Source organism: Nyctereutes procyonoides, unplaced genomic scaffold, assembly GCF_905146905.1.
Source record: "Nyctereutes procyonoides isolate TBG_1078 unplaced genomic scaffold, NYPRO_anot_genome, whole genome shotgun sequence".
Classification (NCBI taxonomy): Eukaryota; Metazoa; Chordata; class Mammalia; order Carnivora; family Canidae; genus Nyctereutes; species Nyctereutes procyonoides.
Window position 1 is genome coordinate 30,149,124 of NW_026575044.1, and position 27,137 is coordinate 30,176,260.

Consider the following 27,137-nt stretch of genomic DNA (forward strand, 5'->3'; position numbering starts at 1 on the left):
GTAAATAAATTTATAGCTGATGTTTCCTGATACCTCTTAGCATCATATGACATTTGGTGCTACACATTTCTCATCACTGTCACTATGTATCCTCACAACTACCCTGTGGAGCAGGTACTGCTGTTATTCCATCTCACAGATGAAAAGAAGGGGTTTCTGCCTGAGATCATACAGTGGTGGGAGGCAGAGCTTTGACTAGACTAGATCTGTTGACTTCAAGGGCCGTGCATGTAACTCCTGCCTGCCATTTATGTGCCCTCCCCACCCTCCTGCCTCCTGGTCAGGAGCCTCAGGGTAGGCTATATGATTTCTCCTTTGGAGGAGCCTTTCCAGATATTTCTTTCTTGCTCCCGCATGCCTGAGGGAGATGTGGAGCACTCATAAGTAGCAGAAGCTTCCTTGGGAGGATTTTGTGAACCTGGTCTCCCAAAGTGTGAAGGGTGGGGAGTCTGGTTTGGCAAGCCCCCCCTGGTTAATTGGACCTCTCATTTCTGCTAGGGTACCTCTACTTCCAGATCTCCCATCCCACCTTCATCTTCACTCCCCAGTTGCATCGTCTGCAACAAAGATAAAATATTCTTGCATTAATACTGTTTTGAAGATTATGGGCGTAGTGGATTGGAAACAGATTTGATGGCTTATGATTGTGTTAACCAAATTGATCATTACAGCCTCCTCTGCTTTTTTGTATTGCAAAAGTACTGAATTTTTTTTAAGTGAACTATAAATTCCCTTTTAAAACACATTGTTATACACTGACTCTTTTGGTTATTGCAATATAATAAACATCAGAAATAAGAAAGGCTAATTATATTCTGTATAAAGAAATTAGCCTATTCAGGTATTATTTGAGCATTTAAAATGACTAAACCAGGACTAATGACATGGATCGTTTCAGCATCTAAAAAATATATTTTTATAAGTTTCAGGGGATGAATTTCTCTTTTGAATAATATATTTGTCATTGGTTCAGAAGCTAAAAATGTATCTCAGAAAATAGCAAAATAAAAAAATTATTTCCTCTGCATGCTATAAAGTTTCATTATTTTTAATTGATTGGGAAGCTTGATAGGGGGCCAGAAAAAACTGGCAAAATATACAAAATTTAAAAGGAGATACTGGCATTTAATTTCAAGTACTGTTTCAACAGAGAGGTTTATTATATATTTTTGGTAGTTGCATTTTAGTGATTAAAAGCGTAAGTAAGCCTTAGAATCTGTCTGACTTAGGCCTGAATCCTCACTTTCCTGCTTATTAAATCTGTGGGCTCAGACATATCACTTAACATTCTTGACCTTGGTTTTTCCCACCTGTAAGAAGGAACAATACGTGCCTCATATTATTGCGTCACATGAAGTAACAGACGCAAAGCCTCTGATTAGTGCCTAACATACTGTTGGCACTTAATAAATGTTTTGTTATCCTGGAGTATATTCATTTGGATTAAAAGAGGTTTTGAAAATATCTTTGCGGATAAGTGGGAAACACTTTTATGGAATCCTGTGTGCAACTGTCAACTTGTAGAATGCCTTTCTAGTGCTAATTCAGAAGCACGCTTGTGTCCTCTTGGGATGAACTATCAGTTTCTGCATTAGGGACATTTTAACTAACGAAATTTTTATTGCAGAGTATGGAGCAAGCAGATGCTGATTCTAAGTTATGCAAAATTATCTTTTCTAGGAGAATGCATAGAAGGGCTGCGGGAAAACGAGTACCTTCTGATTCACTCGTGCCGTCAGTGGACCACCATCACTGCCCACAGCCTGGAGGAGGGGCACTATGTCATTGGACCAAAGATAGAGATTCCAGTACATTATGCAGGTAAAACTCCCCTCAAGGGGCAAGAGAGGCAGAGGAGTGGAAATGCAAATCTTTTTTTTTAAATGCAAATCTTTTTGTCCATGGTGAGAAAATAGGACTTGTCTATAAACCAGAGTACGATGACTTAGAAAAAGAACCAAACACTTTTTTGTAGTTATTTTATCTATCAGTGAAAGTTTTGTTTTGTCATAGGTATTTTTAATTAATGCATGTAGTTACATGTAGATTCTTACCAGATATTCATAAAAATGAATATTTAACAAACACAAAGAAAGTCTCTGTAGTCTTGGGACGGCAGTTGATATCTGAGCTACAGTCTCCAAATAATCCTGGACATAACTTGGATTTTGCTTTTGTGAATGGTTTTACAAGGTGCCATTTCACATATGAACGATGTGGTCTGGCTTTAAAAATATTGGATTGGAAGCTCAGATTCCTGGCCGTGTCCCCCTTTGCCACAATGCATTTGGAATACAGGCAGCTGAGGTGCTCTCACTGCTTTAGTTAAATCAGGGTGAGAGCAGCCATTTTGCCTCAACTTTGAATGCCTTTCAGTGAAACTGACTTTTACTGAGTATGTTCTAGGTGCCGGCACTGTCTGGGAGTTCAGGATACTTCTAGTGGTTTGAATACATTTTCAATTGTGCTGTCTTATAAATGCAATAAAAAAAAAAACAACCATGTTATCCTATACTTCTATCATTATGTAAAGGATCTTGATTTTTTTTCTCCATAATTGGTCAGTTTTTCGAATTCTGTAGGAGAATGCTTTAACCAATCACTTGTAAGTTTTACAGCCCTCAACTGCCATTATGTTTCTCCATAATTGGTCAGTTTTTTGAATTCTGTAGGAGAATGCTTTAACCAATCACTTGTAAGTTTTACAGCCCTCAACTGCCATTATGTTTCTCCATAATTGGTCAGTTTTTCGAATTCTGTAGGAGAATGCTTTAACCAATCACTTGTAAGTTTTACAGCCCTCAACTGCCATTATGTTTCTCAGTGAAACCTTTATAACACCTAGAGAGTTGCCTATCAGGAAAAGGGACCTTGCTGTGGTCCCACTGGCTAGAATGGCAGCAAATGGTAAGGTTCAATATTTTTTGAATAAATGAATAGTTTAGCCCGCTTTTTGATTTGTAGGACAGCCTTCAATTGCCAGTATGTCCTCAAGATCACTCAGCTTCTCAAAAATTCTTACTTAAAAAAAATTGTAAGAAAGAATTTCTCTAGCCTGAAACTTTGTCCCCTAGGATTACATTTGCTGACCATAGGAGTAGCCTTTATGGAAAAATGAGGAATGAAAGCTGCTGAATGTGAGGTTGGGAGTCAGGCCAAAGGGACAGAGACCTTCTGGCCTGTCCAGTCTCTCCTGCCAAGGGTCCCATGACAGGTGAGATCCGTGCTATTTTTAGGAGGCCCAAACTCCCAGTCCCTGTTTCTTGTGGAAAACTGATGAGAAAGGTATAAAACTGTGCTTCATCACACAGGCAATTTTACCTATTGTGCCATATTCTTGTAGCCCATTGAATTTTTTAATCAATGCAGTCTTCCCAACAGAATGGTTTCATTTGGTCCTTTACTTAAATCTCCTAAAGTCTCCACACTGCCACCAGACTCCTTGGCTTGTTTCTTAAAGTTCTAGTCTGCTTCTCCAAACTTACCTTTTCCACTCTGAAGAGTGAACCTTCCATCTAGCTAGATTGGTCGCCTTGCTGTTCTAGATTGGTCGCCTCGCTGTTTGCTGGACATACTGGATACTCTTCCATTTACGCCATTCCCCAGCTAGAGTGGCCTTCCTCAGCCTTGCTGTTATCAGGGCCTATCCTTGCATCCCTGCTGTCCCTGTGTGGTCTCTGTACGTATTTATTGTGTCTCACATTCCTTTGGTACAGGCCCCAGTCTTTGTTCAGTTACCTTTTCCTGGATATACACATCCACTCACCAATTGGGACTGTACATTCCTCAACAAGTGAGACCAATTCGTTGCACAGCGGTTTGGCGCCTGCCTTTGGCCCGGGGCGCGATCCTGGAGACCCGGGGTCGAATCCCACGTCGGGCTCCCTGCATGGAGCCTGCTTCTCCCTCTGCCTGTGTCTCTGCCTCTCTGTCTCTCTCTGTGTGACTATCATGAATAAATAAATAAAATCTTAAAAAAAATAAAAATAAAAAAATAAAAAATAAAAAAATTTAATTGCAACATAGTTAATATACAGTGTTATGTTAGTTCCAAGTGTACAATATAGTTATTCAGCAATTCCATACATTACTCAGTGCTCATCATGGTAAGTGTCCTCTTAATCCCCTTCACCTACTTCACCCCACCCCCCTCCCCGCCTCCCTTCTGATAACCATCTGTGTTCTCTGTAGTTAAAAAATCTGTTTGTTCTCTATAGTTAAGGCAGTGAGACCAATTCTAAAAAACCCTTGTGAATCCTTTAGATCTGTAGACAAAAGATATAATTCTTTATTGCCATAGATTCTTGATCTAGGAATCTCAATCTTAGCTACACACTGGAATCTCCTAGAGAGCTTTAAAAATAACTAGTCCCCAGATCCCATCTCCAGAGATTCTGCTCTAATTGGTCTTGAGTGTGGGCTTAAGGATGGGCTAATAAGGATGTTAAATTATGTAGTTAAATTATGCAGCCAGGGGTGGGAACCACTTTCCTGGGGTGGGCATTCACATTGTCAGAAGAAAAGATTTCCCCAGGTATTTGTACATATTTTATTGTTTTGAACATTTCTTACTAACAGCCATTCAACTTCCACTAGGAAGAAAGAAATGGAATGTTCAACAGCTTACTGTTTATCTGTAAGGAAGATGATGGTACACTTTAACTGGGAAATAGGGCACCAGAGGGGAGATGAGTGAGGGGATGGGTTAAGCAGGTGAGGGGGATTAAGGAGTGCACTTGTCATGATGAGCACTGGGTGTTGTATGGAAGTGGTGAATCACTGTATTGTACACCTGAAACTAATATAACATTGTATGTTAACTACTCTGGAATTAAAATTTAAAAAAATTTTTTAAAAGATGATACTTATTTTAAATGAAAAGTTGAGGTCCCAAGACTAAAAAGAAAACATGAACTTTTAGATTAGACCACTTCATGAAAGGAAAGAAAATATCTTAAAGGGGAAAAAAAAAACCCCTTGAAATAGGACTGTCTTATTTTCACGCTGCTGTAACAAATACCGTGGATGGGGGAGGTGATAAACAGTTAATTTCTCAGAGTTCTGGAGGCAGGAACAATCCGGTGTCTGGTGAGGATGGCTGCCAGGTTTCCAGGTGGTGGTCGTCTCGTTGTGTGCTCACTTGGTGGAGTGAGAATTCCACTGTCTCTCTCTCTTCTAAGGGCACAAATCCCATTTGTGGAGAGTAGGACATTTCAAAGTAGGAATAATCCTTCTCTAAATCTCCCCACCTCCATCCTTGTGTAGTTCTTGATTTCTGTCTGATTGGGTTTTTACCATGAAAGTGACAGAACGACCCATTTCTAACCAGACCCCACTATTGCTGCTTCTATTTGGTGTCTTTCTACTGGAAGCAGAGCTTTTCTTTCTTTCTTTCTTTCTTTCTTTCTTTCTTTCTTTCTTTCTTTCTTTCTTTCTTTCTTTCTTTCTTTCTTTCTTATTTATTTATTTACCTGTTATTGAATTACGGATTCCTATTTCATTCAGTGGGTCATAATATATTCCTGTCCCTTATATATTTTGATGTTTTCATTGCCCCACATTTAGCCATTTGGGTCCAGCTGGCCCATGTATCTCTGTGACATACCCCCTTCATTTTCCAAGCACGTTGTCCTTTTTTCTGGCCAAGGTAGCAACCATTCTCTCTGTCAGTTTACTCTTGCAGCTGGGGGCCCTGCACTGTCTTGATACAGGCAACGCTCCTAACTTTGTGTAAATAGTGTCCCTTGGAGTTGGGCAGTGCACAGCCTGGGCAGCCAGATGCAGCTCTGTTCACACACATTCTGGCATATAATAAAACTCTGCATTTTTAGGAACTCATGATTCAGAGTGTCTTTCCCTTATTCTTCATCAGAAATTTTCATGAAATGTCATGAAATTCCTCATATGAAAAGAAATAATGGCATAAAATTTTGAGAAAAGAAAAATATGCTTTGAACTTCTTATCAGAGCTGTGTTCTGATACAATGGTAATAAGAGTTGCCTCAGTTCTGAATTCTAAAATTATTAGATGTGCTTTGGAAAAAAAATAAAAATCTCCCTCATTCTGGCAAAATCACTTTTTCATTTTGGATAAGAAAGAGTTTTCTTGGTATAACAAACAATTGATTCCAAGGGAGAGAATGTGTTCAGTCAGCATCACATATTTTGCTAACAGCAGAGAAACCACTCAAAAAAAATTGGCATAGTGTTTAGAAAAGTGATTGCTGCTTTCATACAAATTTTATTCAAAGGACATCACAAATAAATTGTATCTAAACTTTCTGACTTCTCACTGTGCCCAAAAGGGCAAAGATTTCCTAAGGAACATACAATGCAGAACTCAGAATTTTTTTTTGAATTTTGCATACTCAGACCATGTAAATTACTGCGTGGCACTTCAAAAAAACAAAAACAAAAACAAAAACAAAAAAAACTTCTCATTCACCCTGCATATATTTCCTCCTTCCCCACTCCTTATCTCTCCTGACATAGTAAACCAAAAAACAAGTTTATTTAAAAAGTTTTTTTTAGGGGTGCCTGGGTGGCTCAGTCTGTTAAGCATCTACTTTTGGCTCAGGTCATGATCCCAGGGTCCTGGGATCAAGCTTGGCTGGCAGCAGGTGCCCTGCTCAGTGGGGAGCCTGCTTCTCCCTCTCTCTCTGCTGGCTCCCGCTGCTTGTGCTCTCTCCCTCTCTCTCTGTCAAATAAATAAATAAATAAATACAATTTTTAAATAAATTTTTAAAAATTATTTATTTTTTTAAAGATTTTATTTATTTATTCATGAGACACACACACACACACGCACACACACAGAGGGAGAGGCAGAGACACAGGCAGAGGGAGAAGCAGGCTCCACGCAGGGAGCCTAACGCGGGACTCCATCCTGGGTCTCCAGGATCATTCCCTGGGCCAAAGGCAGGTGCTAAACCGCTGAGCCACCCAGGGATCCCTAATTTTTTTTTTTTTTTTAAAGCCGAGTGCAACTTCATTATAGCCAAGATTTTGTAAAGATGATTTTCATTATAGCCAAGATTTTGTAAAGATGATTTCACTTTACAAATCACGTTTCTCTTCTTCAGATTCCTTTGTCTCTGCAGCTTGACTGGTCTGTCAGCAGACACAAAGGTGGTTACTGCTGAAACTGTACTTTAGGATTCCTTATTTATGCTGACCTCTCCTAGAACATTAAACTAAATTTAGTACTCACAATCTGACTTTTTTTTTTTTTTTGCCTTTAAAACTATTGTACATGTTAGGTTCCACAAAAACCTGGATATGCCATTGCCTCTGGAATTTCATTTACCTCCCAAAGCTCTGCATTTCCAATCTATGCAAAGGAGATTTACTTAGGAAATGTCACGAAGATTCCTTGTGACCTAACTTGTGTCAGTGACTCAACACCTTGCCTGGCACATAATGAGCACTAATCAGTGGTACCTCCTCGTTACCACTTCTCTCATGAAAGCCAGCCCCAAATAGCAGTCTGTAAAGACAAAACTTGGAGAAACCAAATGGATCAGAATGTGATGTATCTGTATGTCTTAGGTCCACACCCATTTGAGAAGTAGTAGAATTCTGGGTTTATGAAAATTTAAATCATTTGATGGAACGCTCCCCTGTCATCATGGGTGAACAGATTGGTTCTTGAATGTAAGCATCAGAGAGAAACTGCTGCCACGTTTGGCTTCTATTTTTAAATTCTCATCCTCCTGCAAATCCGGTGAATCTATAACAAGCAAAACTGATCTTAATACTTCCCTACTAGCTACAATATGTACAGAAATAAGAGCACAAGGTTAGTGGAAGATTTTCTTATGAAGTCTATAGGGCTCTTGTTCAGCAAACACTGGATTTCTGTCAGCAGTGCCTGGTTTTAAAAATGTGGGTGTGCATTCTGTCTCTCAGGCAAAATTCTAGTAATGTGGTATCTACTTAACCTTGAAGTATAATTACCGAACAAAAGGAAATGTCGAAACAAGCTAATTTTGTTCTCTTGGGTTGCAAGTTTAATTAGCATGAATCATCTGTTTACAAAAGTAAGCACTAGCATTGAACAACACTTTGTGTACTTTCCATGTTATGTGAGATAAAGTTTATGTGTTAAAATGGCAATGACCAAACTTTCTTTCAAAAAGCCCTATGGACTAACAGAATATGCCAAGGAACATCATCCCAGCCAATTTTGCCAGTGATAAATGTGAGATACTTAAGAAATAACCATTTTTTTGTAATTGAACCTTTAGGTCACAGCAATCACTAAAATTTACTTAGTGCTAATTATTATCTAGCACTTTGTTAGCTCAGAATTTTATTTTATTTCTTTGTGTAACTTTCACAACAAACCCAGGAAATGGTTCTATTCTCATCACATTTTTCACAAGCAAAAATTGAGGTTGAAAGATGTTAAGTATCTTGTAATATTACACAGCTAGGAAGTGTGATTTGAACCCAAGATACACCTGCTTCCCTCACTGCCATTGCCTGGAAAGTGCTAGAAAGCACTGTCCACACATAAGGCTTTCTAACCGTTGTACAGAAGAAAGATCCATTAGAAATTACCAGTAAGGCAAAGAATGCTCTTTCATTTTCCTCCCCTTTCACACGCAACTCCCCACTTGTATTCTGACTCTAGGGGAAAATTAAGTAAATATATGTTTATCTTGACCTTTTTCAGATTTATAAGTCATCTGCAAACAGGTAACGTTTCCATCTCTGAATAAATTTGCAGGAAGAAGCAAAGGCAGAAGAGCTTTCCCAGGAGCCCTGTGGACTTGGAGAGGGCAATGCATGAGAGCCTGCTGGGAGCGGGGAGGGTGAGGCCTGGGGGAAGCATGTTGTGAGTGTGGATAAGGAAATTGTCAGTCTCCATGGGGGGTGTGGGGGTGTGTAGGGATGTGTGTGTGGGTGGGTGGTCAGTGAATAAAAGCAGGGCAAGTAGATAACAGAAGGGGTAGTATAAAAATGAGTGGAAGGTAAGAGCAAGCAAAGGACAATGACTCTTGTCAAGACATATTAAAAAGAATCCAAGAGAGAGGATATTAAAGAGAATCCAAGAGAGAGGATATAAGAGTCAAAAGTTTTTAATACTCACTTTTAAGAATAACGGAGTCTGAAGAATCTTTCTAGGCTAGGGGGAGTGATTCAGAAGAGAAAAGAGGGGGAGACTATTTAAGTAAAGTAATAGCCTAGGGTCTGGGAAATTGTCCTTGTCATTTTTTTTTCTTGAAAGGCATTTGTTCTCTCTTTCATTCCACTTCTTTACTTCATGAAGTTATTGTTGTAGCTGTTAATGACATAGGTTTATAGTCGGAGCTTGGGTGGATGTATCTTCTACATTTGGGCATTTACCCTTCCACCTGAATTCCAAGCGATGATAATCACTTACCTGCGAGAGAAAGGATGACTCAAGGGTTGTCATCAACCTTTGGTGTAGCTTTCTAGTTTCATTTCTCAGTGCTTAAGAACAATAACCTAAGGAAATATAGGAATGACTCTCATGATGAGATGATATTAGGAAATTATTTCGATTTTGTAAGAGGTGATGCTAGTTTTATAAATATGAGGACGATGGCTTTGTGTTTTAGAGGTACATACTGAATTACTTAGGGGAAAATGTGATTATAATTTATAAAACACTTCAGCTAAAACAAACATAAAAATAGATGAACAAGCTGTTGAAGTTGTTCAGTTTTGGGGAAGAGTGAATGGAGTGTTCATTACCCTAACTTTCTTTGTTTAAAAATTTTTGTAATACAAAGGACTGTGACCAACCAACCAGTAGCAAAGTTAATTGTCATATAAAACTCTTAAGTGGTATTCTCACCAAACCACTCTGCCTCCATCCTTGAGTTTTATTTATAGTCTAGGATAATTTCTGTAGGGGTGAAAGTTCACCCTTCACTGGATGGTTTTGTTCTGCTGTTGAGTGTTTGTGGAAACAGCCCCATGAAAGGTGAACTTGGGAAGAAATGATTCCATTTTCACAGCATGTAGCGCCATCCAGCTAGTGGCTTCCTAAGGAGACTTGATTGCTCTTGGCAGGGGCCAGTTTCCAGGGGGTGTCCAAGTTGGTGGTAGTGATTTAAGTGAAAGGGTTAACGGGGTGTGTGTAAGGTTTGAGGAAGAAAGGAAACATTTTTTTTTCTTAGTTTCTCCTTAAAATAAGAGCCTACGGGAGATAGGGAAACGGGGAATGTGTGAGCAAATTCAGCAGAGAGGTATTTGGTGTCATACCATGTGGCTTCTCTTGATCTATTAATGCTAGTAAATGACTTTAGTAAAATCTTGAGAATCCCTCGATTGCCATTTTCACATTTCAGCCTGTTTAACTCTTTTTGTAAATCTATACGGACTCTACAAGTAGAAAATCTAGGATCAAAAATATAAGAACTCAGGCACAAAACAGGGATGGTGTTTTAGAAATTCCTGGGCTTCCCGAGGGTTGGGGGGGGGGCGGGCGCTGGGGGATGCCTGGGTGGTTCAGTCGGTTAAGTATCTGACTTTGGCTCAAGTCATGATCTCAGGGTCCTGGGATAGAGCCCTGAGTCTGGCATCCAGGTCCCTGTTCAATAGGAAGTTTGCTTCTGCTTCCTGCCCCCCAACTTGTTCTTGCTGTCTTTATTTAATCTTTTTAAAAGAAAAAAAAAAAAAAAAACCTCTTGGGCTGCTCTTTCCTAGATCTTTTCTTCTTGTATGTTGGTACTGAATGGAAAGTTGGTACTTGAATGGGATAGCTCCAGTTCAAGTATAATTTAACCTATGAGATAATGCGATTAACATCAGGTGGAAAGTTTGAACAAGCTGCCTGAAACCACACTGTTAATGGAGTGTTTATAGCATGGGTGGGGATGGGCTTGTCTCACTTCATAATTTGATTTCCATGTTGGATTTGTACCTCTAAATGAGTGCAAATTTTTTTTAAAAGGTGACCTTTTGAAAGATTTCCTTGTCAGCTTTTAGGAATTGGTTTGAGGTTTTTTTGTTTGTTTTTGTTTTTTTGTTTTTTTCCTTTGCAGAAAACAGACTTAATCCTGTGTTCCCAAACTGATTGTAATTCTGGTAAAACTTCCTGAAGTCACTCCACTCTGCTGCTTAGAACTGGAACCACTTACCTTTGTGACTCACTCTCCATGAAGTTGTGTGCTGGCCTTCTGTTAGACTGCTTCCCCATCTGGGAAGTTGTCAGGTGTACTCTACACAGAAAAACAATGAACCACATGGACCAGGCCGACTTTTCTGATATTTAGGGCTAGAGGAGAGATGATTCAGACACATCGATATGTGTTTTCAGTGAAGTATACATTATGGGGGCCTCCAGCTTGTTAGGACTGGTTTACAGAACATCCTGGGGTTTGTCCCCAAGAGTGAGTCAAGCCAATGAGAGCGTGTGAGACAAGCAAAATAAATACAGAGCTTTTATTTTCTAGATGTTAGAAATCATCGTAGGTAACTGAAATGCTGTGGGCACATAGACTTTTGAAATACTCTGTGTCTCCTCTCCTGTCTTGGCACTCTGTGAGTTTAATACTCAGTGGCAATTATGTTCTTCCTTGCAATTCCTCATTCCATTACATCATCTTAGCTTTCTTACTTCTAGCAATAAAGCTAGTCACCTTGGGTGGGAGTTTTAGCTCTCATCCACCTCTTTACCCCTAAAGTAATTGTGTGCCATGTCTTGTTGATGCTGTCTCCACAGTCCCTGTCAAAGCTGCTGGCCTTTCCCAGCTACCCTCACTGGGTCTCACCTGCTCTGAAGATCCAAGAGCCTCTTCTCCTCCTGTCAATCTTGGGGCTACCATCAGGTTATTTTTCCCCCATTATGGCTCTGTTACTTGACCCCTGGCCAGGACTTTCCAGACCTGTCTCCACATGAGTGTAGACTCTTGTCTGATGCAGAGCCTTTCTGAGGCCTGGTGTCCATTGGACTAAGGGCGTCGCTGTCCAGTAGACCCCCAACTCCCCTGGGCTGTTTGTTGTTCCTCAGGCCCCACCTGCGTGGCCTTACCCTCTACTATTTGTAGTATTTGGAGGGCTCATACATTAGAGTCACCACCCAACTATGAAATCCTACCTCAAAAACCACCTTCCTCAAGAAGCTTTTCCTAATTTTCCACACCATGTATATAGACAAGAATCTTCCTCTTCCTTATACTTTGGAATCCCTATAATAGTTTGTGCCTTAGTGTTTTCATCTTGCTCTTCTTCCCTCTGCTGAAGGCTCCTTGAGGGTAGTCCTGTTATATCATAAGCCTGAAAAAACTTAAGGGCTCGACTAAATATTTTTGACCTAACTGAAATTGATTCATCTTTAAAGGACAGATTTTTTTTTCAGCAGGTTGACAGAAAATGCCAGAGAACTGGGCCAGTGTCATAGTCCCTTGGAATAGGCAGTTGTAGCGCTAAACCCCTATATGGCCATAAGAAGCCAGTAAATAATTGCTAAGAGAGATGCAGACAAATGGATAAGGGGGGATCCATGCTGAGAGTGTTAGGTGAGGGCCTTAAGAGAACGTGGGAGGAAAGGGCACTCTTAACAGTACCAGCCTGGATGAAGGTTTGGATTGTAGGCAAGAGTGAAAGTAGTATCAGTGCTTTGTGGGAAGAAGGGAAAGGGGTATTTAGGAAACAAAGTTAGAACAAATGGTGAAGGAGTTTGAGTTCTAGGGTGGATATTGGGAGCTGTCATCTCTGTGCCTGGAGAGCACTCAAAGAATCTATTTCTAGACAATTACCTGAGGTTGCCTCCCCCCATGCTCTGTCACCTTCCCCACTGATTCAGAAAGAAGGATGAGAAGGTGAGAGAAACCAGATAAGGAAGTTGTTGAAATAGACCTGATGAAAGATAATGAAGCCCTGAGCTAGGCTAGGGGAAATGCTGATGAGCTAAAAGTTGATACCTAGATGTAGGGAACAAGATGAAAAGGAAAAACATAATTCTGAGATTTTTTTTTTTTTTTTGGTCCAGTCTCTAAGGAAATAGACTTTTTTTTTTTAACCTCCTAGTTTAAAGTGGTCATGCACACTTTTTCCTAATGGTTTTAATTTATTTCTCTTGTTTTCTTTTTCTTTCTTTCTTTCTTTCTTTCTTTCTTTCTTTCTTTCTTTCTTTCTTTTTTTTTTGCTAAAACCACTCTTTTCCCTTAAAATAAATGTTGGCAGCAACAACAAAAAAATCTTTCAAGTCCTTCCTAAAACTAAATAAAGTTGGGAAGTAAAGATTTAGGACCCTTCTAAAAGAGGTTTCTCATCATCTCAGGTGCTGGGCTTCTCCAGATTGGGAAGAATGTTCTTATCCATACAGTTTTCAGTTTAGTTCTTTTTTTTTTTTTTTAAGATTTTATTTATTTGAGAAAGAGAGAGCACTCACAAGCAGGGGAGAGGCAGAGGGAAGGACAAACAGGCTCCTCACTGAGCAGGGAGCCCAATGCAGGGCTTGATCCCAGGACCCCGAGATCATAACACTAGCTGAAGGCAGACGTTTAGCTAACTGAGCCACCCAGGTGCCCCTGATTTGGTTATGATGCCAGGTACATCAGAGATAATTCCACAGAAAAGTATGTTTGGAGTAAGAGGTCAGATGATAGGAAAAAAAAAAAAAAGATGTACAAAAATCTCAGCCTGGAAAGATTGATGCTGTAAAGATATAATAGTTTTGCCTATCTTTGGCAATTACTTATTTCCTTCATTCAAAAGGAATTGTTAAGATCAAAACATCTATTATGGAATTTATCACATTTTTAAAAAAGATTTATTTTATTTATTTGAGAGAGAGACAGAGAAAGCATGAGCCAGAGGGGCAGAGAGAGAATTTGAAGCAGGCTCTGCACTAAGCATCGAGCCTGATGCAGACTCAATCTCACAACCCTGAAATCAGGATCTGAGCTGAAACCAAGATTCAGGTGCTCAGCTGACTGCACCACCCAGAAGCCCCGGAATTTATCACAGTTCTTAATAACTCTATTACTTCTTTAAGAAAACAAAAGATTGTTTTCCTTCTTTAACATAGACCAGTGGTTCTCAACCAAGTTTGAGCAAGTAAGTTGCTCAACCAAGTTGGAAGTTTGCACCCACCTCTCCATCCCCAGGACATTTGGCAATGTCTAAAGACACGTTTGGTTGTCATAATGAGAGCAGGGAAGCTCCTGTAATCTGTGGGCAGAAACTGAGGATGCTGCTGAGCCTCCTGCAATGCACAGGACAGCTGCCACAACAAAGCTCTCTAGCCCAAAGTATCCATGGTGTCAACATGGAGAAACCCAGAAATTAATATTATTACTAGTAATCAGTTTTATGCTGCTTTATCAAAAATTCTCACTTTTTATATAGAGGCTGCCAGACGGACATTGTCTAGAAAGCCAGTGTCAGAGTTAATTTCTAAAACATAACAAGCTGTTGCCCAGACTTAAAAAAAAACAAAAAACAAAAAACAAAACATGTTAAACAGTTTGTGAATACACATGACTTTCTGCACACAGTGCATGAGACCGACAGCAACCATGTGTGTCATGGCAGAAAAATTCAGGGGGCAGCAAAAGAGCAATCCCTTGAGTTGCAAAGCTTTGTTTATCCTCCAACACTACCCTGGCTCTTTCCTTCTGGCTTTATATTAAAAAGGGGCATATCTGTAAATGCCCAGCATGAACAGATTTCAGAAGAATTAAAACAACATTGTAAAACCTGGTCTTCCTGCTTCAGATTGCAGTATACATCCACAGAATGTATGGTGCTTAAAATGCTGTTGAAAATAAGAATTTAACGTAGTGTAGCTGTATGGGGTCAAGATCTGGGGATCTGGGGGGCCCCCTCCCAAAACCTACTAAATGGAAACGTATCACCATTTATCTTTTACTGCTAGATCTTTTCCCTTCTCAACATTTTAACAGAAGCATTTTTTTTTTTTTTTTTAAGTTCCGGCCACAAAGAGGCAGTTCAAATCTAGGAAGGTCTGTGGAGACTTTTGGATATTGACTGAATAACTCAATACCTACTAGATGCTGGGCAATGGGGCAAAGAATGGAGAGACAACTGGAAGGAGGAGGGAGTATTACGTGTTATGGCATTTAAGACCCACAACAGTGAGCTCTCAGAGGCACCTACTGTGTGGTCACCAGGCCAGCACATGTCTCCTGTTTAATCATAGAAACTATCCCCTTCTAGATAAGGAAACCATGTCTTTGGGATCTTAGCCAAAGTCCTACAATTAGTAGATGAAGTTGAGATTCAAAACCAAAGTCATCAAACTGTAAAGCCTAAGTACTCAACCTACATCCTGCCACAGCAGCCAGATCACAAAGTTCTTATGAACCTTCTGGGTTTGGATTGTGTCTTGTCAGCAGTGAGCTCACTCCCATGATATTATATTTGTGTTTTAGAGATAACTCTTTGGCAGCAAGCGGGGGTGGCCCTTTGTGACTAGCAAATTGCATAAGGAAGGCGGAAAATAGCAAATAATACATTCCATTGTTCTTTGGGACTGCTCTGAAGTCTCTCAGGGGCAGGCTGGGTGAATCATGAAGAGGATATAATCTCAGGTATGAGAAAGCATTTTGATTAAGGCTGTAATTGTTCTTTTGGTGTTTTTATCTTTCCTTTACATTCAACAAAGCTGCTTGTCAGCCATAAGACCTACCTGCTATTCTTCTACTTATCTAGTCTCATTCTTCTGCTTGTCTAGCAGAAAAAGCTCACAAGTCCAAGGGCTTTTTGTTCCTCCTCTCTCCCATTGGAGCATCATGCGGAATGGTCTGTGTTTTCCAAGGTATAAACTGGCTAGGGAGAGGGCAATCTTTTTATTTGAGCAGAACCCATGTCTGGCTGGATTAGTAGGGCAGACAACTGGAAACTGAAAGAATAAAGACATTTAAACTGAACCACAGAATTTCTGGCGTATATGACTTCACTTTAGTCCTGCCGTCTCCTGAATTAACACACATACACACATTGTTCTATAGTGAATGAGTAGTCCCTTTTGTAAAGTGATACAGGGAAAGTCAGATGATGCATTTTACCCATTGCTAGAATTATTAAGGAATTATCTTCTCTTTGATGCTGTGTTCCTGGTGAGTTTTGTCATCCCCTCGGAGCATGTTACTATGTGGCAGAAAGGTACCCACTCTTGCTGCTGATGTCCAGTCGTCCCTGGACACCTGTCTTTATGCTTGACCAGCCAGATAGTGCCACAATATGGCTCAGTAGTAACACTAGACCTTGAATGACAAAGGCTTCAAGATGTCGAGGTGGCAGGAACCACCCTGGCTTAGCTCCATGATTCCTGGCCGACTCAAGCTTATCACCTCCTTCCTTGTGGCAAACAACAGCAACTGGAATCAGGGATAAGACGATTTTCACTTTCGCGTTTACTCTTTTGTGGCTGTCTTAGTCGCTCGAGGCTGCTGTAACAAAATAGCACACACTGTGTGGCTTATCGACAATGGAAATTTGTTTCTCACAGTCTGGAGGCTGAGAAGTCTGAGATCCTTGTGCCATCTTGGTCGCTGTGTCTACACATGAGGGACTAGGGAGCTCTGTGGGATCTCTTGGAAGAGCACTAATGCCATTCGTGAGGGCCCCACCCTCATGACCTAAGCACCTGCCAAAGGCCCCACTTTCTGATACCATCACGTTGGGCTTTAGGATTTCAGTGTATGGATTTGGCAGGGGCTGTGTGTTCAGTTCATAGCAGTGGCCTGACAACTTGAATTTTCCCCCCAACTGGAATGCATACTATACCAAAATGACCGTGTAGAGAGGTGATTTGTTGACCTGACTCAACTGCTTAGAGGCTTTGTGGTCTTTTATATAGGTTACCTAAACTTTCTGTGCCTCATTTATAAAATAGGGATAATAATGCCTATCTCATTTACTTACTACTAGGCTGAAATGAGCATATATGTAGCTAACAAGTTTAGAAGAGCATCTAGCATATCCTGAGTGTTGTCTCTCAGTAAGTAGTCTCTGCTGCTGTTGCTGTTACTTTGTGGTTGATATAGTTAGACCAAAAAGTAAATAAGATAACAAATTTTGGAAAGGAAGAGGAAAGTATCTTAAGATTGACCCCTAGAAAATCCAAATAAATCAACTGAACCAAAGATTATAATTAATGCCAGAATTTAGTGGTCAAGTATAAGATTAAGTTATAATAATACATAAAGTTTCTAATATGCTAGAAATAACCAAGTGGAAAATGTAATTTTTGCGAAATAGTACATGGAAGCATCCTGAACACATTGTTGTTTCCATTGTACAAGATCTTTGCTTGATCCACATGAAGATGGTTAAGCCTGGAAATGTCAACACGTCCATTATTCAGTAAGACAGTGATTCTTTGTTGGCATGTGAAAACATGTTAAAATGTTATGTATAGACTGTTTTAATATTTATTTGTTTTTTTTTAAAGATTTTTATTTATTCATGAGAGACACAGGTAGAGGGAGAAGCAGGCTCCATGCAGGGAGCCTGACATGAGACTCGATCCCAGGTCTCCAGGATCAGGCCCTAGGCTGAAGGCGGCGCTAAACTGCTGAGCCACTGGGGCTGCCCAGACTGTTTTAGTACTTAAAATGTCCCTCCCACCTTTATGTGAAGAATCTTATTTATAGATTTCCTCCAAATACCCGTTTTGAGATACCCTGATTATTTTGTACCATATATTTAATTCAGCCATTTGTCTAAACATGGTGAGGTATGATGAGATAGTTTCTTAAGATCATTTTCCAGGTTTTTTTTTCAAATTCCATGAAGTACATATAGACCCCTGTTAGAAATTAAGGTTCCTGGCAATCCACGTATGGCTACACAGTGGTGATTGTGGCAGTTCTTATTCTGGGATGGCCCTATTTGCTCATTTTCCGAACAAAGTACATTAAACATTGGATTGAAGAGCCAGGCATGTACCATTGTCTTTGTAAAATCTGTTCGATGTTAGAATCAATTCCAAATCACTGGATCTAACCATTGTCTTTAATGAAATGATTTCCAGTTTGACTGCCTATAAGGATAGGCAAGGTATGTAACATGATAATACTGTACCTACATGAGAAGGAAAAGATTACTCCACTTGGCAGCTTTTGAATGGATTGGGTTTCTCAAGTGATTCCTGACTCAGTGTAACTGGCCCGAATGAGTAAGATTAGGAAGGCTCCCCAAACTTAGACAAACCTGTGGAAAAAACCCATATAGTTTAGGATTTGCAATCCCACTAGCCTTAAGCATTGTTCTTTCAAGTATGCAGACTCAGGGGGATGTGTGATGTGCCATGGGTTTTAGAGTTGGGGAACTGTAATAAACTATCCTTTTTGCAAAGCATTACTTTTAGTAGATCTGGATTTTCCTGTTTTTTCTTAAGCTTATTAGCTCCTTCTTTAGGAAAAGTGGATGTATTTTGGGCTAGGAATAAATGATCCTGATCTTAAAGCCATTCTAAATGCCTCACCTCAAATGCCATTGTTGGAAGGGCTTTTTCTCCTTCTAAGCCTTGGAGCACTTTATTGAAACCATGTCTGGGACCTAAGTATGTAAAATGCCCTTTACAGTTATCTGCTGCCTTATTATAAACTCTTGCATATAGTAGTTCATTTATCTTTGCATTCCTTGTAGCCCCTCGCAGTGCACCAGGTACATAGTAAATGTTTATTAACTGGTTGAATAAATGAGTACATAAATGAGTATTAGATTTCCACATGTCTTATTTGCCATTTAGACTTGTTCTCAAAGGCACATATTTTACAAACATTCTTATTTTTAGAATCATTCATTTTCCTTATGCCTTTCATCATTTTCTGTCTTCCCTTATCGTGTGTGTGTATATATACACACACACATACATCTACATATATACATCTATGTATATTTCTAGAGGTATTGCTTAAAACTAATGTTTAGTTTACTTTTGTTGGAGCTATATTGTTTTGCTTGAATGTAAGAAAGGGCCTAGCATAAGGTCAGTATTATTAATCAGTTCGGTTTAAGCTGGAGGGTGGGACATTATCATATAGGCATATGCAAACAAGGAAAATACCACCTGCAGGGGAGGAGGAGAGTTAAGTCATTGATCTAAGAACATATTTTTTTTTCAAAGATCTTATTTATTTATTCATGAGAGACACAGAGAGGCAGAGGGAGAAGCAGGCTCTCCGTGGGGAGCCTGATGCGGAATCACGACCTGAGCCAAAGGCTGATGCTCAACCACGGAGTCCCCCAGGTACCCCAATCCAGGAATATATAAATTAATATTTAGAAAGCCAACCTGCAAATTAAAGGAAGTGTTTGAATTATTGTACAGAGCAAGAAGCGGAGTGGCACATAATAATTGAACACACTGTACGAAATTGGCCAACTGCATAGAAAAGGAAGTGATGACCATGTGACCTCACTTTACTGTCAGCAGAGGGCCACCTTTCTAACATCTACTTGAATGGGTCTTACGTCTCTTAGGACTATGTTTGAAAACATTTGAGAGGAAATATGTAGTGTGAACACTGGCTTCAAATTCTTCAGTGGAAGCTGGAGCGTTTCATGTATGAGAACACCGGCCATTCTTACCTCTGTTATTGATGAAAGCAGCTGAAATCATACTGGGTTTAAGCAGATCCGTGTATTAGAAAAATGAAATCTGTGAACACATTCTCCATCAATCGTGAATGTAGTGTTTTCATAGTTTATTTAGGGTGAATCCCAGGGGTATCATTTTCAGGTTCATTTTTCTAGAAATCCTAACCTGCAGTTTTATAAGGCCTTGAAAACTAATTTACAAAAGTAAGTATATAAGAGACTTCCCATAAATGGATACCACTGACAGCAAATCTGATTAGCTTTAAAGTCGATGATAGAAAATTACCAGGTTCCTGTATCTCTGAAGGTTGAAAAAGAGCATTGCACGTTGTGCCCAACCTTAGTGATCTGGAAATACTGGTGGGCATCTGTTTATGTGACATCTTCCACATGTCTTACTCTCAGGTGGTTTACATGTAAAGATATTACCCTGAAGACCTGAAAATTCATGTTTTCACAGTTTCTGGTCAGGGCTTCTTGGGAAAATGTGCAGGAAGGGAAAAATAGAGGTCTTTTTCCTTTTTATAATTTGACCAAACCAGAAGTTGTTACCCAAGGAGAGAAAGCTTACTTTTTTGTTTTACACTATTTTCCACTTTTGTCTGTGAGTGAAGGTAGGTGAGGGACATGAGCACCTGTGTGTTCTGTTGTTCACTGGAAAACTAAGCCAGAGAGAATAGGAAGTGACATGCCCAGCAGGAAGTGCCTGTTAACCATTGTCCCCTTCGATTTATCACCCTCCCTTCCCCCAAGAACGTGTTGCTTTAGGTTTTTAATTCTACACAGTCTTGTTTGCTATATCGCAAGGTACTACCATTGACATTATTTATACCTGTGTCTATTCCATGGCAGTAGAAAGAAATCCCCTCTCCCCACAAATGGAACCTAGTTTTACCTAAGTAGATACAATTTCCTTTTGTTAAAACATGTCCAGAAAGAGTTGAGTTTTGACATTATAAATAAGAAACCGTGATATCTTCCAAGTAGATAATAGCAGTTTTGCATGTCTCCTCCAGGTAGGCAATTTGACTGTTTAGTTTTTCATTCTCTAATTAAAAACAAAAATTCAGATATTTATCTACTCTTGACAGAGATCGACGATTCATGCTTTTAAATCTTTCTACTGTGTACAGCCTAGGGAGAGTGGTTAATACAGAATGCTTTATCAGACATGTTCCTTCTGATAACTACTAGGAGAACTTCTATGGGAGGGAAATTGGCATACCAGGGGTGAGCGTAGGAGGGAGAGGGAGGGGGGAGGGCTATAACCGAAATGAGGCTGTATCCTATACTAAAACACAGCACTGCACTCAGCTTTCTACAGCAACGACCCATGTCCTGCTTTCTTCTCTGGAGTCCTTGGGGGTTACCCTTTTAATGTTACAAATCTGACCTCTTGCCCCATTTCCTGGTAGAGCAAACCCAAGCCAAATCCAGTAGCTATTCAGCTGACAAGGCCAGTTTAACCAGTATTCCCAGCTTTGTTGACATTGCAACACCACAGTAGAGAGCTTTGTGTGTTGTTCTTTTTCATCATGGTGAGACAGACAGGTGTGGAAGCTTCCACAGGGTGGAACTTGCCCCTTCCTGATGACTCAATGGGTGTCACTCCATGGGTGTATATTATCAGTACCCCCTTGCTAGAAGGTTGTTTGCCCACAAAGGTATAGCTCCTAGGGCTCTACTCCTAAGATTATATCTTTAAACCCCTGGAAACCTTCCAAGTGGGTAATGGCTCTCAATCTTCAAAAAAATAGGTGTGTCTGTTTCCTATATTTCTCAGAAATAAGAAACATTCGTTTTATCAAAGGGTAGAGTGTGTCACATCGAGGTCTTGGGTTTTGATTTAGAATAGAGACTCTACTTTTGTGTGGATATTTGTGATTCTCATCACTTTTAAAGGGTGGGTTAATTGTAAAAATATAATTTGCTTTATTAGTATCTAATAATCTTATCCACAATCAATGTTCTTTGTGTCTGCATTATTGTGCGTATATGTGTATGTATGTATGTATTTATATATGTATTTTACATCAACATATATACGCATACAGACGCGCATAGAGGAACGTATGAAAGGATGGTCACCAAGATGTCAACATTGGCCATCTCTAGGTGATGAGATATCAACTGATTTGAAAAAACAAACCAACCTAAAGCCGGCCTTTAATCCTATGTCTGTGTCTAACAGTTCCTCAAACATCTCCCTCCTCACCTCTCCTTTACCTCCTAACTCACTATGCTCTTTTATTCTTACAACTTTACTGAAATGCTTTTACTAAGATCTGTAGCGCATCCTACTTTCTACTTACTGGATGTTTTCCTTGCTGGACCTTTCTAACACATTCGAGACAATTGTTTGTTTTGCTCCTTGGAATTCTGGACCTCCAGGCCAGTGGGACATCACCACCTGCTCTTGGCTCATCTCCAAGCTCTCACTGTTAGTGCCACCACACCTGGTACTTGATGTTGCCCAGAGTGCCATCCCTGGCCCACGCCTCTCCCTGACATTTGTCCTTAGGAGCATCTCAGTCAACTCGCCTTTCAGCCTGCTCTTCTTCCTGTATCCTGTTTGGTGGCATCACCACCCAAGCCAGAAATTTGGTAGTCTGCCCACGACTTCATCCCCCACATCCTGTGATTAAAAGTCTACTGATTCTATCTACTCTGCATATCAACTGTGTCCTTTTGGAAGAAACCTATTCCTGCTGCCCTAATTCAGACCCTCTTCCTTTTTGATTCACAGTGGCCTTTGAACTGCCTCCAGTGTTGTTCCACTCAAATTTGCTACCCACACAGTAGCCAGAAAGGTCCTTGGTATTTAAAACATACAAGGTGCCCCATCATGTGGTTTAGTTAATCACGAAGAAATTAAGTAAGAAGTCTTTATTTTGAATGGTACCTGACCCAACCCCCACCCCATCCCCATTTTTTTGTGTGTGTGTGTTTTCACCTGAAAGTTTTGTTTATTCACAACCATACACTTAACCATTCTGATTTTAAAAGACTATGTGGGCTTCAAATATATTTATTTATATATATATATATATATGTATTTATTATTTATATATGACATTTAGCTTGGTGTATATGTGTATGTTTGTGTGTGTGTGTGTGTGTGTGTATGGCCTGCAGCAAATAATATTGTCAACAGAGTATCTTTCTCTTTGTTAGTGCCTAAAAGTAGAAGGAAAGAGTTTCAAATCTGTAAGCTCTAAAAAAAACTCTCTACAAGGCCAATTTTTAACCAATTTTTTTTAGCTCTAAAAAAACCTCTCTACAAGGCCAATCTTTTCTCTAAAGTATAAAAATATTTAAAACGTATATATGTGATATACATATGTATGCTCAACATATGCGTACTTCAAGTAATTTGGCTCATTGTCCAAATTCATGATGTGAAAGCCATGCTACATCTTGTAAAGAAGCATGTGGGCTCTACAATGTGACTATTGGAATTAGTTATGCCTTTTTCTCACTCATTCTCAGAATGTCTGATAACTTGAAGCTATGCTGGAATATACTCCTCCTTAAGGCTTATTTGTTGGAAAGGCAATACAATAAAATAACATTCAGATGCTTGTGCTGCTCTGTCTTCACTGGGAACAGTGGTGTAGGTGTACCATCCAGATCAAATGCAGACTCTTTGTCCACCTTCTGTAAAGACAATTACTACATTTTATGTTGAATCCCCAAGCCAATGTTTCTTGGTTAGCTATATTTAAATTAAAGTGCTGAGCAATGTTTTTTGTTTGTTTAATTTCACTGTTAATTATTATTACTGGGGAACCATGTTTCTTGGATTCCTGATCAAAATGCAGAGCCTATTTTTGAAAAGCCACATTCATATTGTGTGTGCATAGGTGGGAGAGAGGGAGGAAAGGGGAAAGAAGAGGAAAGAAGGGAATTAAGAGAAAAGTGTGTGCAAGAATGAGAAAGAGTAGCCAGGAGTGGGCAGGAAAGTAACTAGGGCTGGGCTGTGAAGGGTGTTTATGGATCCACTTCCAATCATTAAAATGAATAATTTAATCACTCTGTACTTAGTATCAGGATCTAGAGAGACTTTATGATCTTAGTATATAAAAAATAGAGTTCCTGAAATCTAGACATTATTAGTGAGGCAGTGGGAACAATGACTCAGAGTGTAAAAGGAGAATGGTGTTTTTACTAACTGAAGAAATATTGAGACCTCTCTGTAGCTTTTCTGACTGATATTCCATGAATATTACTTGACCAGCTGTGACACACTGCTGACAGATATGAAGATCCAGAGGTTCATAGAAGTTTGGTCAAACTTTGAAATAATAAATAGCTCCTTTTTGATCAGTGATCCTCATTGGCTACAGACATTTATTTTTTTAAAGATGTTATTTACTTATTTAGAGAGAACAAGAGCACGACCCAGGGGAGGGGAGGAAGGAGGGAGGGAGAATCCCAAGCAGACACTACTCCAAGTTCAGAGCCTGATGTGGGGCTCAGCCCCACAACCTCAAAACCATGACATGAGCTGAACTCAAGAGTCAGTCACTCAGCTGAGCCACCCAGGCACCCTGGCTGCAGACATTTATTAAGCGGTGTTTTCTTGTGGAGGGCCAAGCAGTGGTGATAGGAAGAGGATGACAGGCATGAAACTGCCCTGTACATACATATATACATACAGTGGTACATACATGTCATCCTTCATTTATCCAGACTCATAGAGTGTACACCACCAAGGGTGAACCTTAATGTAAACTTTGGGCTTTGGTTGATTATGATGGGTCATTGTAGGTTCATTGAATTATAATGGATGTCCCATTCTGGTGGGAGATGTTGATAATGGGAGAGGCTGTGCTTGTGTGGGGGCAGGAGGTATATGGGAACTGTCTGTATTTCTCAGTTTTGCTATGAACTTCACACTGCTCTAAAAAAAAAAATAGTCTTAAAAAAAAAGGTAAGTAGATGTGATTTGCCTGGAATAGATGATCATAGAAGTGAATGCCTCAAACATGTCATAGTCTTTGTGACTGACAGGAATGTCCTTCTTGCTGTGCATCCTCGAGCCCCAACTAATGTCACTTTCCATGGAGATTGTTATCTGGCTCCCCAAGCAATTAGTCATCCCTTCTGTAAGTAAATTCACTCTTCTTACTGCCATGTAGCTTTTTACTTCATATGGTTATTACATTTCATATGTGTCTCCCTGGCTTGCTCAGGTTTGGGACTGAACCCTGTACATCATCCTTGTATCCCTGAAACCTAGACGAGTGCTCAGCTTGCAAATACTTGATAAAACAAAACAAAATTTGGACTTTGACAATGAGGACCTTATTGATAGATTGTTCTTCCTGTGTTTGTCTTTTCTGGGAGGTGATCTTAAAACTAGATGAAATACAAGAAAGAGGAGTATGTTTTCTGTAAATCAATGGAATTTGGGGTAATGCTAGATATTATAAAACTGTCAGGAGAAGAAAAAGGCATGTCTAAGTCTTAAGCTCAAAGTTATAGTCTTAGCCTTGGACAACCAGTTGATTGCCTCTGAAGTTATAGTAAGATAACATGCTTTTACCTGTATCCGCTGTTTTCTATGCATATGCAAATCTACTAAGCAGAATTCTACTAGTCAGAAACCAGCATCTGATGTTTCTGCTACTCATTCAATGGTAGGATCTTTTAAATACTACTTGAAAACAGTAGTTGATCAGTTTCACTTATTTTTTTAATTTAAATTCAATTGGATAACATTAGTTTCAGATGTAGGGTTCAGTAATTCATCAGTTACATATCATACCCAGTGCTCATCACATCACGTGCCCTCCTTAAGGCTCATCACCTGGTTACCCCACCCACCTCCCCTCCAGCAACCCTCAGTTTGTTTCTCAGATTTAAGAGTCTCTCATGGTTTGTCCCAGTTTCACTTAAATAGAGACTTCATTCTGCTTTGCAGAAAGTGAAGGGATTTACATTAGTGCGTTATAAAAGAAAATGAAGTGTTTAGTGCTTTTATTCTGTGTCAGAGCTTTTTTTCTTGGTATTGGTTTTGTTTGACATGGATCCATTTGAAAACCTGAAATGCAGATGTATAAATTAAGAACGTTAGCACTGCTAGGGGCGCCTGGGTGGCTCAGTTGATTCAGCATCTGCCTTTTTGCTCAGGTAGTGATCCCAGGGTCCTGGGATTGACTTTCACATCAGGTTCCCTTTCAGCAGTGAGTCTGCTTCTCCCACTCCCTCTGCCCCTTCCCCTGCCCATGCTCCTTCTCTCCCATTCTCTCTCTCTCAAATAAATAAATAAAATACTAAAAAAAAATTAGCACCGCTAGATAGCCATATGAGTAAGGAAGGCTTAGAGGAAATGAAGATGTTTAAGTAGATTCCCACCTTGTCCTTTCCATGTAGCCTAAATGACGTCAATAACTTCTCCATTTTTCTCTTTAAAAAATTTAAACAGAGCTATTCAGTGTTTTTTTTTTTTTTTTTAAATTCAGGGTGTTGAGGGTGAAACACATGACCCTAATATGATGTTACTTGGTTTCTCAACTTTGCATTTCACCTGTTGACAGTAAAAAGCTGTATTACTGAGGACCTAAATTCCATCTACTGGTTTTTCCAGAATATTTGTAGGACTTTCTCAACAACTAAAAGCTGCCAACCCAGTTTTGGTATGTAGACCTCCCAGCCAGCCGGAAGCAAAATATAATTTACATCACTCTTCTTTGTTGCATAACTGCCAGTTGGCTCTGGTACTTAGTTTTAGTTAATAATTTTAACCAAAGTTTATCTCATATTTATGATGTGTTAGTTAGAGTTTCTTGTAAAAATGTATCAGGAAGATGATTAAAAGCTTCAATGTCACAACTTTCTGGGCTACCAACCCTTCAGGTTTTTAATTGGTGGATCTCCATGAAAAAGAGTGTTTCTCTTTTATATGCAAGTCTCTTCCTATAAATATATAAACTGTAGTCTATTTGAAGATGTTTCTTGTCTTCTATTTCTTGTCTTCTATTTGAGTAGCCCTTGTCTAACTTTATTTATAAGTTCATCCATGCAGCCAGTATTTGTTGAGGACTCTTATGTCAAACATTGTGCTAGTCACTGAAGTGCAAGGAAATCTAAGCCTGCCTAAAATACTATTATGAGTAAGGTAATAAGTAGCACTAGAGGGGCAAACACATGGTGCTACACGACCATCTAAAAAAGGCTCCTAACTCACCGAGAGTAGAATTGGTGCTACTACAGGGTGGTATTCCTGCTGGGTCACAGGGTGGGGAGAGGAGGATTGTTACAGACAGGGAGAGACAGCAGTCTATTTCAATGAAATAAAGTTGTACATTTGAAACTACTGGAGCCAACAATTTGAAGAAGGAAAGGGGTAGATGGAACAGAATTGGTGAACAGGTGTCTAATCTGGAGGACCATATATGATTTACAAAGACTTTCAGCAACATCTAAGGAATAACAGTTTTTTTCAAAATTTATTTACTAATGAGAAATAGAGAGAGAGAGAGAGAGAGAGAGGCAGAGACACAGGCAGAGGGAAAAGCAGGCTCCATGCAGGGAGCCTGATGTGGGACTCGATTCCAGGTCTGCAGGATCAGGCCCTAGGC

The 27,137-nt window shown here is 39.7% G+C and overlaps 1 protein-coding gene across 3 annotated transcripts in view; it reads left to right on the forward strand.

Moving 5' to 3' along the window:
- The window catches only part of GAREM1 (GRB2 associated regulator of MAPK1 subtype 1), a 207,270-nt gene that overhangs the window by 73,332 nt on the left and 106,801 nt on the right, over positions 1 to 27,137 (forward strand). For all 3 annotated transcript variants that reach the window (XM_055323994.1, XM_055323995.1, XM_055323996.1), the window contains exon 2: positions 1,681 to 1,821. In XM_055323994.1, the coding sequence (XP_055179969.1) occupies positions 1,681 to 1,821 (141 nt within the window). The remainder of the gene's footprint in view (positions 1 to 1,680; positions 1,822 to 27,137) is intronic.